The sequence below is a fragment of the Aphelocoma coerulescens genome (genome assembly GCF_041296385.1).
Source record: "Aphelocoma coerulescens isolate FSJ_1873_10779 chromosome W unlocalized genomic scaffold, UR_Acoe_1.0 ChrW_unloc_scaf_1, whole genome shotgun sequence".
Taxonomy (NCBI): domain Eukaryota; kingdom Metazoa; phylum Chordata; class Aves; order Passeriformes; family Corvidae; genus Aphelocoma; species Aphelocoma coerulescens.
In genome coordinates this window covers 11,446,399-11,461,885 of record NW_027184080.1, presented here as the reverse complement: position 1 = coordinate 11,461,885, position 15,487 = coordinate 11,446,399, and the positions used below count along the sequence as shown (strand labels likewise).

The following is a 15,487-nucleotide window of genomic DNA, read 5'->3' as shown; positions in this document are numbered from 1 at the left end:
AGTTGACACATTTTCTGGGGCAGTGTTTGCGTCAGCCCATGCAGGAGAAAATGCCATCCACGTCATCAAGCATTTTCTCCTTGCCTTTGCCACCCTGGGAGTCCCTGAAGAAATCAAAACAGATAATGGGCCTGCCTACACCTCTCGTAAGTTTGAAGATTTCTTCAACCAATGGGGAATAAAACACAAGACAGGCATACCTAGCAATCCCACAGGACAATCCATCGTAGAAAGGACCCACCAAACCCTCAAAAGAGTCCTCAACCAGCAACGGAGAGAAACAGAAATCTTGTCTCCCATTGAAAGACTCTGTAAGGCTCTCTATGTCATTAACTTCCTAAATGGTACATCATCAGAGCCTGACCCCCCAGTACTCCACCACTTCTCAAACTCAACCCAAGCTAAGCTCACGGAGAAGCCACCAGTGCTGGTAAAGGACCCTGAATCACACCAAGTCTCTGGGCCTTTCCAATTGATTACCTGGGGGACAGGCTACACCTGTGTCCAGCTACCATCTGGCCCGAAGTGGTTCCCAGGAAAAAGTATAAAACCATACTTAGGCCCTACAAACACTGCTCCCACAAACACCAACAAGAACGCTCCCAAATCAAATACAGGACCTCCCCAAAACCAGACCAGCTCTGCATGGAAACGAAGATGACGCCAGATGCCCACCAACCAGGAAAAAGATCGTCCCACCACATGGCAGCAGACGAATCAGAAAGCTGAACAAGAAGCTATGGCAAAAAGTCAAGCCATAGGCCAGACACAGCCTGAAAAAACTGATCCTTAGTTTATATGTTATCACCCCTTGTAACCCCAAAACTTCCCCTCCCACCACAAAGCTAACAAATCTCACTTATATTCCCTCTCAGAAGCCCCATCCCTGCCCAAAGATGAAATGTATCTACATTGATGCTGTCCTCACCGCTGCCTCGATGTTCTTCACCGTACCACTTGCCTTCAGCTGGCTTGTCCCACAGCCTAGCCATAATGTTTGTGTGACCCTAGCAAAGACACTCAATCAAGACAATCTGTGCCTGTTCATGGGCAGCGTAGACAACCCACTCTCTACGTGCCTGGTAGGAATTCCTTTAGTAGCAGATGATTGGCCCATCACTAACTCAGAGCTCCTCCGCACCACAGGTAAGAGGCCCAACCTGGTAGACACTTGGGATGAGTGGACAAAGATTCTTCCAAATGCTCGAGATGAACCCCAAGAATTAAACCTGCTGGGGTCCTCCAAAGCAGCATATTGTGTCAAATTTTATTTTAGACTGCAAAGCGAACGCTGGCCAGGGATTGACCAAGCAAAAAACACATACAGAAAAGACATATCACCATTTAACAAAGCCTATGATAGTCAATATTGGTGCAATTACACCAGCCACGTACTCTCTGTGTCCACTCTCCACCCAAAAGTGTTACCCCGGGGAGTGTTTCTTGTCTGTGGTATGGGCCGGGATCCCCTCACGCCTCCAAGGAGGCCCCTGTAGCCTTGGCAAGCTTTCTACTCTCACCCCAAATATTACATTGTTACATAATTGGAGACAAACAGACACATCAACACGTCAAAAGAGATCCTTTGCTGAGTTTGACGAAAGTTGTGACAGCCACATTTACAATTGGAATAAGGCAGGACAAGTTGCAGCTTCCGTGTTCACCCCTTGGTTAGCTGCACTCAACGCTCTTGGGGATATCAATCACCTAGGGTGTTGGCTAAGCAAACAGGCCAATGCGACATCTGCAGCCTTGAGTGATCTTTTAAGAGATGAGGAGACTACCAGACACACAACCCTACAGAATCGAGCAGCACTAGACTACCTACTGCTTGCCCACAGACATGGCTGCCAAGACTTTGAAGGGATGTGCTGCTTCAATCTTCACACTCAACATCCATCCAGGCGAACATCCAGAAACTACAAGAACTAGTAAAAGACCTAAAAGTAGATAAGAGCCTAGACTAGGTCAATGACCTTTTTGGACGATGGGGAATAACGGGATGGATTGCATCTTTGATTAAGGGAGCTTTGTGGGTATTCATTGTAATTATTACTGTGTTACTTATGTTCTCTTGCCTCCTACGTTGCTGCAGAAAGGCTGCTGGGAATGCCTTTTTAATAAATACAGAAGGAGGAGTTGTGGGGTGTGCCCAGCCACTGCCCTGGAGGGACGTCTGCTGAGATAAGGAGATTGAGCAATCTCCCAGCAGCACTCCCTGGAATGGCAACCACTTCTTGGTCATGGCGAGGAAAGGTGGACCCACAATCCTTTGGGAGACACTATGCAGATCATTCTGTAACCCATTGGTCTGTCCCAGACCCTCTGTAATCTATTGGTCCCCTACTGATCCCCTGTATCCCTATAAAGGCAAGCTCCCTCGGGCCCCTCGAGAGAGAGCTCGTCCCTGGCTCTCCCCTTCGCCGGAGGGGACACATAATAAAGCTACCTCCGTGCGGAACCAGCCACACGAGCCTTCTCGTCTCTCTCTTTGGTCTGGTTTGGCCTGGAGGCTGCCCTGCAGAGCTGAGCTGGAATCACGAGCTGATAATCACTAAAGAGCTGACAGTCTCTGCAAGGGCCCCTCTGCCAGCAGCTGGGGGAAGACACCAGGCCTCGGGAAGGCGATTCCTTTCGGGACCATCTCCCCGGACTGGTCATCTCTTCCTGGGTGACAGCCTTGGACCCCATCCCCAGCTGTAATAGTTTAGTGTGGTGGATCTTAAAGATGCCTTTTGGGCTTGCCCACTGGCAGAGGAAAGCCAGAATATTTTCGCCTTTGAATGGGAAGATCCAAACACGGGGAAAAAGAACCAATTGAGATGGACTAAACTGCCACAGGGGTATTCTGAGGCCCCAAATTTATTTGGGCAAGCCTTGGGAGAAATACTACAAACTTCCCCCACTCCCCCAGGAATACAAATTATCCAATATGTGGATGATCTTCTAATATCAGGAGAAGTTGAAATTAAAGAAGCTACTATAAAACTTCTAAATTTTCTTGGGGAAAAGGGACTAAGAGCATCAATAGGGAAATTACAGTTCGTGGAATCAGAAGTAAAATATCTTGGCCACCTGATAAGCAAAGGTAGCCGAAAACTAAGTCCTGAAAGAATTAGAGGGATTTTATCCCTCCCTCCTCCCTCTTCAAAGAAGGAGGTTAGGAGACTGCTAGGGCTACTGGGATATTGCAGACTATAGACTGAAGGATATACACAGGCAGTAAAATTTTTATATGAAAAATTAACAGGAGGAGACAATATATAATGGACCAAAAATGATGATGATAAATTAGAAAAACTGAAGTTGAAACTAGCCTCGGTACCAGCCCTAAGCTTACCCTCACTAGAAAAGCCCTTTTATTTATATGTGAATGCAGAAAGTGGAGTAGCTCATGGTGTTTTAGTCCAGGAATGGGGAGGGGTGAGAAGACCAATAGCTTATTTATCTAAATTATTGGACCCAGTAAGCCGTGGCTGGCCGGTATGCATTCAAGCCATAGCAGCTACTGCTATTTTGGTGGAGGAGAGCCGTAAGCTCACCTTTGGAAGTAAACTAATTGTATACACACCCCATGTGGTCCGAAATGTGCTAAATCAAAAAGCTGAAAAATGGTTCACCGACTCCAGGATATTAAAATATGAAGCAATTCTAATTGACAGTAATGATCTAACTGTAGAAACGAGCAAAAGCCTCAATCCGGCCCAATTCCTGTATGGGGAACCAAAAGATGACCTGGCACATGTTTGCTTGGAAATTATTCAATACCAAAAAAAGTTCGGGAAGATCTAGCAGAACAAGCCCTCTTAGAAGGGGAAAGAATATATGTTGATGGTTCATCCAGATGCTTGCAAGGAAAAAGAATGTCAGGATATGCCTTAGTCGATGGGATAAATATGCAGACCATCGAAAAAGGAAAACTACCTTCAAATTGGTCCGCGCAGTCTTGTGAATTATATGCCCTAAAAAGAGCACTGGAGCATTTAGCACACAAAAAGGGGACCATATATACTGACTCAAAGTATGCCTTTGGGGTAATACATACCTTTGGAAAAATCTGGGAGGAAAGGGGTTTACTAAATTCAAAGGGGAAGGAACTGGTACATGAAGGCCTGATTTCAGAAGTTTTGGAGGCATTAAAACTGCCTGAAGAAATAGCCGTAGTGCATATCAAAGGACACCAAAAAGGGATGACCCCAGAAATAAGAGGGAATAATCTGGCAGATCAAGAAGCCAAAGATGCAGCAGAAAATGGGACTAAACAAATTCTGTTAATCTTGACCCCAGAAAGGGGAGAATTGGAAATCCCTAAATTTAGTGAAGAAGAAGAAAAGGAATTATCTAAGATAGGGGGAGAAGATCAATCTGGAAAATGGAAACTACCTGATGGGAGACAGTTACTTAATAAGCCACTCACTAAGAGAATATTAGAAGATATGCATCAAAAAACTCATTGGGGTACTCAGGCTTTGTGTGATTATGTTTTAAGAAATTATGGGTGTGTTGGAATCTTTGGGGTAGCAAAACAAATAACTGAGAACTGCATAACTTGCCAAAAAGTGAATAGGAAAATAATGAGAAAAACAACATTAGGAGGCTGGGAGTTAGCTCTGCGACCATTCCAAAGTATCCAAGCAGATTTTACTGAACTTCCCCAAGTACAGAGATGGAAGTTCCTATTAGTAATAGCAGACCATCTAAGTCATTGGGTGGAAACAGTTCCTGCCACTAGAGCTACAGCTAATGTAGTATGCAAAACCCTTCTAGAACAAATTATTTCCAGATATGGAATGGTTAATAAAATAGACTCAGATAGAGGAACACATTTTACATCCAAAGTCTTACAACAAATAACTCAAGCCTTAGGAGTAAAATGGGAATTACATACCCCCTGGCACCCACAAAGTTCAGGCCGAGTAGAAAGAATGAACCAGACTTTAAAAAGAACCTTGACAAAATTAATGATGGAAACTCAAATGTCATGGGTAAAGTGCTTACCTTTGGCTCTGTTGAGAGTCCGAACACAGCCCAGGTCAGACCTGGGAGTATCACCTTATGAGATGATGTTCGGATTACCCTTCCTTACCACTCAACATGAAACAACCACTTATGAAGTAGGGGAAGTAAGTGTCAGAAAATATGTCACCACAATTGCCAGAACACTTGAAAATTTGCGGCTGAAAGGAATGATCCCTCAAACCACAACTTTGGAGTTCAAAATTCATAATATCCATCCAGGGGAATGGGTACTAGTAAAAACATGGTGTTCCGGTTTGGCCAAATTTAGAAATATATCCTCTGAGAGAAGGCACAACTACCCCTTCCCCCCCCCCCCCAGGTTCGGGAAAAAAATAAATTTTCCTCGAAGGAAAGTGAAGGAGATAAAACTATTTATTTACCAAACACACGGGAAAAGGAAAATAAGGCTAAATAATAAAATGTTTCACTGTGGAGGAAAAAAACCTGGGAAAGTGTTAAGAGTCCTCCCTTTGGTCTCCTCGACGCTGGGGCTTGGGCCAGGGCCAGGCCCTCTGTGCCCGGTGGAAAGTCCTCCCGATGTGCTCTGAGGTTGAAAAAAACAGTCCAGTATAAAAGGGAGAAAATCCAGAATTCCAGAGAAGGAAAAACAAAGTCCAACTCTCAGTCTCTCTCTCCGGATAACAAGAAGCTGAAACAACGGGCCAAAAGCTGACCGGAAAAGCAGCAAGCCGGGTGCTTCCTCGCTCTCCTCCTGCAGCTGGGAAAAAAAAACCTGCTATCTCTGTGTGACCGTGAACAAGCTGCAAACTGCCCTGAAAAAGTTTTGCTCAGTTTTTTCCTTCCCCCTCTCAGGCTCAGTTTAGAGGCACAGAAAGGCACAAAAATTAATTTCTGGGCATAGGCAGCGATATGGGATACACATCATAACGTCACCCCAAGACATTCCACCCCTTATCCCATATTGTTGGCTCAATGCCCAAACTAAGATATTCTAATTCTACACACACATTAATACATATATATATATATATATAAACAGCTATATACGAACAGTGACAGTGACAATTAGCAAGCAGGGGTATACAAGCATTTCACACAACAATCAGATCTCCCTGTGGCACACAACGTGTTGTTCCGTCTTTCTGCATTACCCACCATGTGCAACCAGGTCCCTGAGCAAAGACAACCCCACGGATGGGTTTGTCTGTACTCGAGGCAGAATTTATCCACACAGTCTTTCCTAACAGACCTCTGACATGCACTACTGGGACCTTATCTCCATCTGTTGTATGCAGGCATTCAGATTGGGCTGGACCAGCTCTATTGGTGGAACCTCGGGTGTTAACTAACCAGGTGGCCTTTGCTAGATGCTGTTCCCAATTTTTGAAAGTTCCCCCACCTAGTGCCTTCAAAGTGGTTTTCAACAATCCATTGCACCGTTCCACTTTGCCTGCAGCTGGTGCATGGTAAGGGATATGGTACACCCACTCAATGCCATGTTCTCTAGCCCAGGTGTTAATAAGGCTGTTCTTAAAATGAGTCCCATTGTCAGATTCAATTCTCTCAGGGGTACCATGCCTCCAAAGGACTTGCTTTTCGAGGCCCAGGATGGTGTTCCGGGCAGAAGCACGAGGCACAGGGTAGGTCCCCAGCCATCCCGTGGTGGCTTCTACCATTGTGAGCACATAGCGCTTGCCTTGGCGGGTTTGAGGCAGTGTGATGTAATCAATTTGCCAGGCCTCCCCATACTTGTATTTGGACCAGCGCCCACCATAACACAGGGGCTTCACCCTCTTGGCCTGCTTGATCGCAGCGCATGTCTCACAATCATGGATGACCTGGGAGATACTGTCCATGGTCAGATCCACCCCTCGATCTCGTGCCCACTTATAGGTGGCATCTCTGCCCTGATGGCCTGAGGCATCATGGGCCCATCGAGCTAGGAACAACTCTCCCTTGTGTTTCCAGTCCAAGTCTACCTGTGACACTTCTATCTTTGCAGCCTGATCTACCTGCCTGTTGTTTTGGTGTTCTTCATTAGCCCTACTCTTGGGGACATGGGCATCTAAAATGGCAGACTTTCACAAGTAGCTTTCTTTCTCTGGCAGCGATGTCTTTCCACTCTTCAGGAGCTCAGATTGGTTTTCCCCTACGCTGCCAATTAGCTTTTTCCCACTTTTCCAGACATCCCTATAGAGCATTGGCTATCATTCATGAATCAGTGTAGATGTATGGCTTTGGCCACTTCTGTCTTTCAGCAATGTCCAGGGCTAGTTGAACAGCTTTGAGTTCAGCGAGTTGGCTTGATCCACCTTCTCCTTCAGTAGCTTCTGCAACCCGCTGTGTGGGACTCCATACGGCTGCTTTCCACTTTTGTTTCATCCCTACGATGTGACAAGAAACATCGGTAAAAAAAGCGTAGGGTGTGTCTTCTGATGACAGTTGGTTGTATGGTGGAGCTTCTTCAGCACGTGTCACTTGTTCTTGTTCCTCTTCATCAGTGAGACCAAAGTTTTCACCTTCTGGCCAATTTGTGATTATTTCCAAAAGCCCAGGGTGATTCAGTTTTCCGATATGGGCGCGCTGTGTGATGAGAGCAATCCGTTTGTTTTATGTGGCATTGGTGGCATGGTGAGTACAAGGAACTTTTGCTTTGAACATCCACCCCAGCACTGGTAGTCGGGGTGCCAGGAGGAGTTGTGCCTCAGTGCCGATTACCTCTGAGGCAGCTTGGATTCCTTCATAGGCTGCCAAGATTTCCTTCTCTGTTGGAGTGTAGTTGGCTTCAGACCCTCTGTAGCTTCGACTCCAAAATCCCAATGGTCGACCTCGAGTCTCACCAGACACCTTCTGCCAAAGGCTCCAGGACAGACCATGGCTCACAGCTGCAGAGTAGAGCATATTCTTCACTTCGGGTCCTTTTCTGACTGGGCCAAGGGCTACCACATGAGCGATTTCCTGCTTGATCTGGGCGATGGTTTGTTGCTGTTCAGGGCCCCAACGGAAATCGTTCTTCTTGCGGGTAACCAGGTAAAGAAGACTCACAATCTGGCTGTACTCAGGAATGTGCATCCTCCAAAAGCCTATGGTACCTAGGAAAGCTTGTGTCTCCTTCTTGTTGCTTGGTGGAGACATTGCTGTGATCTTACTGACGACCTCAATGGGAATCTGACGTCGTCCATCTTGCCATTTCACTCCCAGGAACTGGATCTCTTGAGCTGGTCCTTTGACCTTGCTCTTCTTGATGGCGAAACCAGCTTCCAGGAGAATTTGGATGATTTTCTCTCCTTTCTCAAACACTTCTGTTGCAGTGTGCCCCCACACAATGATGTCATCAATGTACTGAAGATGTTCTGGAGCCTCACCCTTTTCTAGTGCAGTCTGGATCAGTCCATGGGAGAGAGTGGGACTGTGCTTCCACCCCTGGGGCAGTCGGTTCCAGGTGTACTGCACACCCCTCCAGGTGAAGGCAAACTGAGGCCTGCACTCTGCTGCCAGAGGAATGGAGAAAAATGCATTGGCAATGTCAATAGTGGCATACCGCTTTGCTGCTTTGGACTCCAGCTCATACGGGAGCTCCAACATGTTCAGCACCGCAGCGCTCAGTGGTGGAGTCACTTCATTCAAAGCACGATAGTCCACAGTCAATCTCCATTCCCCATCAGACTTGTGCACAGGCCAGATGGGGCTGTTGAAGGGTGAGTGGGTCTTGCTGACCACCCCTTGGCTCTCCAGCTCATGGATCATCTTGTGGATGTGAATCACAGCATCTCTATTAGTCCGATACTGCCGGCGCTGCACTTTCGAGGTGGCAATTGGCACTCGTTGCTCTTCCACCTTCAGAAGGCCTACTGCAGATGGGTTCTCTGATACTCCAGGCAAGGTGTTCAATTGCTTAATGCCCTCTGTCTCCACAGCAGCTATTCCAAAAGCCCACTTGAGTCCCTTTGGGTCCCTGAAATACCTTCTTTGGAAGAAGTCTATGCCCAAAATGCACAGGGCCTCTGGGCCAGTCACAATGAGATGTTTGCTTCCACTCATTTCTGGTCTGGCTCACCTCTGATTCCACCAAGGTCAAATTTTGTGATCCGCCTGTTATTACCACAGGCCTGGTTCCCACGGTATAGCACCGTGTCCCGCAGCCATAGGGACGAGGAGGAGGAGAAGATCCAGCAGGCAGGAATTGATTTATTTAATTATTTTACAAACTCTTTTATAGACTTTTTGCTTCATAGTCTAATTGGACAAAGGACCAGCCACCCCTTGGGGGTGATTGGCTAAAACCCTAAAACATCCATTGTCAAAATATTTTTCTACTATACCATAAACAAGACTTTTCAAGGTTGCAGTTGGCTTGGTTGTTTACATTTCCTGCCACCTCTTCTGTGAGAGAGAAAAGTCTCTCACGGACTTAGAAAACAGCAAGAAAATCCTTGCTAGCAGCATTTTTGTATCTACAATTCCCCCTTTTTGTTTTATAAGAGAACAACTCTACTATTAATGCCAAATAGAAATCTACATCAGTTATTAATTCTAAATATGTCCTTAAGGCTTTAAATATCTGACTCCATAACAAGAAATTTAAAGTTCAGTCTCTGCTTGTGGAAGGACTATCCCAGTCTCTGCTTGTAGAAGGACCATCTGCCTGATGGTTGACATCCTGGTCATCATCAGAAGAGTCATCAGGCTGCTGATCTGCATTCTGGTTGCCATTTGAATGATTGGCGTTCTGGCCATCATTTGGAGGTTGCCTGTTCTGCCTCTGGTGCCGTAGGTCAGGGCGAACACATTTTGAAGGTAGCCACCGTACCCCAGTATCTGTGGAAACGCAAGCATACCCACGACCCCAAACGATGAGCTCATGTGGGCCTTCCCACTGGTTAGTGAGTAAATTCCGCACCCAGACTTTTCCCCAGGGCAGTTGTCGGTCGCCTGCAGACTGCAATGAGAGAAAATGATTCAGAATAACAAGATTATTTGAATTTTGTGGTACTGTAAGGTGATTAATTGTATACAAAGCTTTTGCTAGTCAGCTCTGTGGGGTTTCTCCATGCATTCCCCTTTTCTGTTTGTCCAAAACACGCTTCAAGGTACCATGAGCGCGTTCAACAATGGCTTGGCCAGTAGGAGAATGTGGGATACCAAAGGTATGGTCTACACCCCATAGGTGTAAAAACTGCCCCGTCTTCTCCGAGGCATAGGCAGGACCATTATCGGTTTTCACAGAAGCTGGCACGCCCAGGACTGAGAAAGCCAATTTCCAATGGGCAATGACATCACGGCCCTTCTCTCCAGTGTGAGCAGTAGCCCACATAGCCGAGGAGAAAGTGTCAATAGACACGTGCACATATTTGAGCCGACAAAATTCTGGGGTGTGAGTTACATCCGTTTGCCAAATCTGCAAGGCTTTTATCCCTCTGGGGTTTACCCCTGCTGGCAAAGGCGCAGCGAGTCCATGACAGTCAGCACAAGCGCTGACAATGTCGCGCGCCTCGGTTGGCGTTAAATGAAACTGCTTCTGCAGGGTATGTGCACTTTGATGGAAGAAACCATGAGATGCCTTGGCTTGTGCAATTTTGTCAGGCTGAGGCCCTACCCATGCAGGGTTGGCCAACATGTCAGCCTTGGCATTGCCTTCCGTCAGAAAACCTGGTAAATTGGTGTGGCTTCGAATGTGCAGAATGTAATACGGATGCACTCAAGCTTGAATTGCAGACCACAAGGTTTGCAACAGAGAAAACAGAGCCACATTGTTCACCTCCTTCAGAAGGGAACAATCTAAGCGTTGGGTGATATCTGCTACATAAGCAGAGTCAGTAACCAAATTCAAAGGTTCCTGTGAGAATCGCTGAAAAGCCATGGTAACAGCCCTTAATTCAACTAACTGAGCAGAGTCTGACTCGGATTGGTGTGTTAATCAACCACCTCAAAGGCAGTGTAGGATACTGTGCGCTCTTACACACAGTGACCCCTGCTAAAAATTTGTCCCAATCCGTACGCCCCAAGCTGCCAACACATCCCGTCCCCAAAGATTATGGGAAGTGGTAGCAACATAAGGCCTAATCGTAGCTGTGTGCCCCTCTGAGTCCTTCACCACCACAGGCCGTTTGCTTAAATAGCTCTGTGTGGTTCCTCCTAATCCTGCGATGGCCGATCCCACCGGGGCTAAAGGCCATGAGGGAGGCCACGCAGAGAAGGAGATAATAGTTACATCAGCACCGTATCAATCAGTGAATCCGGGGTGGTTGGGCGTTTGGCAGGACCAGGGTACATGTCATCTGTGGCCTTTGGTCAGAGGTGTCTGCGGTCCAGAAGGCCTGTGGAAGTCCCGTAAATCCACTGCCGTTATCTTCCTGAGTTTGTTCTATCCTGGGGACACAGGACTTAAAAGGCACTAATTTAGCAAGGCAGGTCTTTTCAGGAATAGTTACAGGGGGGTTTTGCGTGGAGACCATAGGGCAAATCTGACCTTTAAAGTCAGAATCAATAACTCCTGAGTGCACTAAGATTCCTTGATGGGCAACATCAGGTTTTCCCACCAGCATCGCACTGGATCCCTGGGCTAAGGGTCCATATGCACCCAAGGGAACCTTATAAATACCGCTAACGTCTAAGACAACTGCGGCTGCGGTGTGGACGTCAAACCCGTCTGATCCCTGGGTGCTGTCTCTAGGGTGGCTGGGTAGGCCTGTGCCTGTACCTGTGCCACTCTCTGGGGGAGCGACTGCATCGGAGAGCAATTCCCCCTCCTTGCACCCCGGCGGAAGTTTCCCGACAAAGGCCGACCATCGGCATGAGTCCGGGACCTACAGTAGCCCCTACAATGGCCTGGCCTGCCACACCTCTTGCACTGGGGGATCAGTGTGTTCTCTTTTTGGCTCGGCTTAGGCCGCTTCTGTTTCTTCACCGTTTTCGGTGGCTTTGGTTCATGACCAGAAGATGCGTGAACAGGCTGCAGGAACACAGCCAAAGCAGACCTTTTCTGGTTCCCGGATCCCACCTTAGAGCAGGCTTCGACCATGTCTGTTACCTCAGGGTCCCCTGGTAAAGCATCTATGATTTTTCTGCACTCTTCATTTGCGTTATCTCTCACTAACTGCCTTAACAACAACTGTCTTAACCCGTCATCCTCAACCTGCTTCTCGAGAGAAGCAGCGACTTTCTCTACAAAAGAGAGGAATGACTCTGATTTGCCTTGAACTATTTCAGTATATCGCTTTCTGGGCGCAGATAACTCTATGGTTTTCAACAGGGCAGCCATGCCGACCTGTTGAGCTTGCTGCAGGACGCTAGAGGAAAAAGTACCCTGTAGGCTGGGATCAGAGAAGGGACCAGTCCCCATAAGAGCATCCGTTCCCACTGTCCATCTAGGATCGGCAGCAGGGAGCTACATATTCCCTAATGCAGCCTTGTTGGCCAGCTTTCTCCAGATTTTCTCAAAAACTGCAAATTGTATAGGTTGAAATAGAATTTGACCTAAGTGTCTGATATCAAATGGATCAAGCAAATCTGTATTTATCACCCTTATTATCTGCATAACCTCAGCAGAACCTAGTCCATATTGTGCCACCTTGGATTGCAGGTCCTGGGCAACTTTCGAAGCAATTACCTCATGCTTGTCATGCTCCCCTGAATCTGGGAGAGCCTTATACACTGGGAAAGCTTGGATCTCCCCTTTAGGGGAAGCACTACCATCCTGAACTTCTGGCACAGCCTGTGGATGGAGTGTAACAGCTCCCCGGTTACCCCCAGAATCCTCAGATCTATATGGCATTCCAAGGATTTCTAATGACCTCCAATCACCCTCCTCCAATGCTCGCATCTTAAGAGACTCTAAGAATCTATTATAATGCGTCGGACGCACTGTTACTGTGCAGTCCTGAAAGGTCCAGGGGCGAGACCAGCGCAGCCTTTTCCTTCGCCGCGCGGCTACAGCCGCCTGACGACCTGGTGCCAGCACCTCATCTGCCTCACTGCCTGACGAGGAATCATCAGGCAATGGCAACTTTGGGGTGCTGGGAGTGAACAGAAATTTAAGTGGAGGGGCACTTTGGCTAAGTTCGCTAGAGGCAGAACAGACAGGACAGACTACAGCTGGCTGCGCGGCAGTTTTCACACCAGTTTCTATACGGGAGGCCGTCTCGGCCAGCCCCGACCGAACTGGTACTGGAACTGCTGCCTCCGTCTCTGGGGCTACAGTTGCTCTTGGCGCCGCCCCCTCTGGCACAGCAGCTGCGTTCGGTGCGGTCGCCGCTTCCGCTGCTGTTTCGCGCTCCCCAGCCGTGCCCGGCGCTGCCGCCACTGGCCCGTTCTCGGAGGTCGCTCTGGGCGCTGCCGCCCCTGCCCGCTGCTCCGCAGCCGCCATCTCTGGCTGCATCTCCGCAGCCGCCGCCGCTTCCGGGTTTTCCCACAGCTGCGCCGCTTCCGGGTTTGCCGCCGGCCGTGCCGTTTCTCGGCTCGGGCGGCGCGGGCTCGGGCATTCGCCGCTCTAGCAGGGTGAGGAGTTCCTCCATCCTTCAGGATAGGTTTGGCAGCTCCATCAGCAAAGGCAAATGCTGCATTAAAAGGTCGATGGCTCGGTTCTGTGACTGCGCAGAACAGTCCAGCACCAGGGAGGGCAGAGGACAACACCCATCATTTTCCCCGGAAACCCAGTCAACGGGGCCCCCCTCGGACATTCCTCCGTCACTCATCACCGAGATAGGCAAGCCAGCCTTGCTATCGCAGTCAAGGTCAGTCAGCAGGAAAAATAATGAACGCCAGGTTTTGTATAATTCTAACACTGCTGAGTCCCCAGTCGGGAGCTCCTGTTGGGCAGCGCATCCGAGTTCTTGCCATAAGGCAAAGTCCAGGGCACTATCTCCGTCCATGGAAATCCCTTTTAAAGCAGCCCAGTCTAATAATTCCTGAACTGAGTTCTCAGGAAGGGAGGTGTGCAATATGCTAAACACACCTCTCCAGACCAGCATCCCAGCTTCGGTTTGTGAGCCACTGTTTGCCATTTCTCAGTTCTGTCGGACCTCCCGGTCCCAGGGGGGTAAGGGGAACAGCGTACCTCTAGAGGAATTCGGCTCGGCTCTCAACAGCAGGACACGTCAGAGAGTGCAGATCACTTCGGGCAGCACCAAATATTACCGCAGGCCTGGTTCCCACGGTATAGCACCGTGTCCCGCAGCCATAATGACGAGGAGGAGGAGAAGATCCAGCAGGCAGGAGTTGTGCAGCAAGATTGATATATTTATTATTTTACAAACTCTTTTATAGACTTTTTGCTTCATAGTCTAATTGGACAAAGGACCAGCCACCCCTTGGGGGTGATTGGCTAAAACCCTAAAACATCCATTGTCAAAATATTTTTCTACTATACCATAAACAAGACTTTTCAAGGTTGCAGGTGGCTTGGTTGTTTACATTCCCTGCTACCTCTTCTGTGAGAGAGAAAAGTCTCTCACGGACTTAGAAAATAGCAAGAAAATCCTTGCTAGCAGCATTTTTGTATCTACAATCTGTTACACCAGAAATAGAAACAGATTCTACCCCCACATGCTGTGATGGGATTATTGTACACTGTGCACCAGTGTCAACCAAGGCATCATATTTTTGTGGTTCTGATGTACCAGGCCAACGAATCCACACAGTCCAAAAAACACGGTTTTCCCTGGCCTCTACCTGGCTAGAGGCAGGGCCCCTCTATGCCTGTTTATCCTTCTTTCCCTGGGCCTGCATCTTAGAGGTTCCTTCATTGGAATCGGACATGCCATCATCTTTTCCATCATTTCCGGCAGTTTGGCTACAGGCAACTAGAGTTACTTCCTTTTTGGTAGAACTTCCTTTCTGAGACTTGCACTCCTTCAATTCTTGCACTCGTGCTGCCAGAGCAAAGGTGGGTTGTCCACCCCACCTCTTAACGTCTTCCCCACTGTCACACAGGAAATCCCCAAGCTCACTTCCACCTCTGGGTCAGGTTTCTCAGCAGTCACCCAGGAAATATGAGCTCTCATTCTAGACAAGCTGCGAACCACATAGAGGAAGATTATGAGATAAAATACCAGGAAGGTGGTCTCCTTAACATCCAGGGGAAACTGAACACTCTCAAAAGAAAACCTATCAAATTTAAAGGGAGGGGAAAACCCTTCTCCTCCACCTCTAACAATCTGGGTGCAGTTACTAATAAATTCCCAAAACAGGCTACTGAAGCTAGGACTGGGGTTAGGACGGAGAAACCACATATCATACACACTTTGAACAGCTGCCTGTGCCTCTGTCAACTTCTTATAAATCATTATCACTGAGCACAGAAAAGTAGAAATCCGAATTCGTGCCCCTGCTCTGCAAAAATTCTTTATCAAGGGTAAGATCGGACCAAGCTGTGGATAGGCAAATAGGCCTAGGGACCAGAAAGGCACTAGTACCTTAAACAAGCCTACAGACCAGAAATACATGAATATATCAAGCCAGAGAAACGTTATGAATTCAACCAACATGGTGACTATTTTACCCCAACACA

The 15,487-nt window shown here is 47.9% G+C and overlaps 1 protein-coding gene across 1 annotated transcript in view; it reads right to left on the bottom strand.

Annotated features, from left to right (window-relative positions):
• Positions 1 to 13,173: 13,173 nt before the first annotated feature.
• LOC138102681 (uncharacterized) overlaps positions 13,174 to 15,487 on the bottom strand; it is a 62,269-nt gene continuing 59,955 nt past the window's right edge. Inside the window, exon 3 of the mRNA XM_069000400.1 lies at positions 13,174 to 13,568. Coding sequence (XP_068856501.1) covers positions 13,174 to 13,568 — 395 coding nt within the window. The remainder of the gene's footprint in view (positions 13,569 to 15,487) is intronic.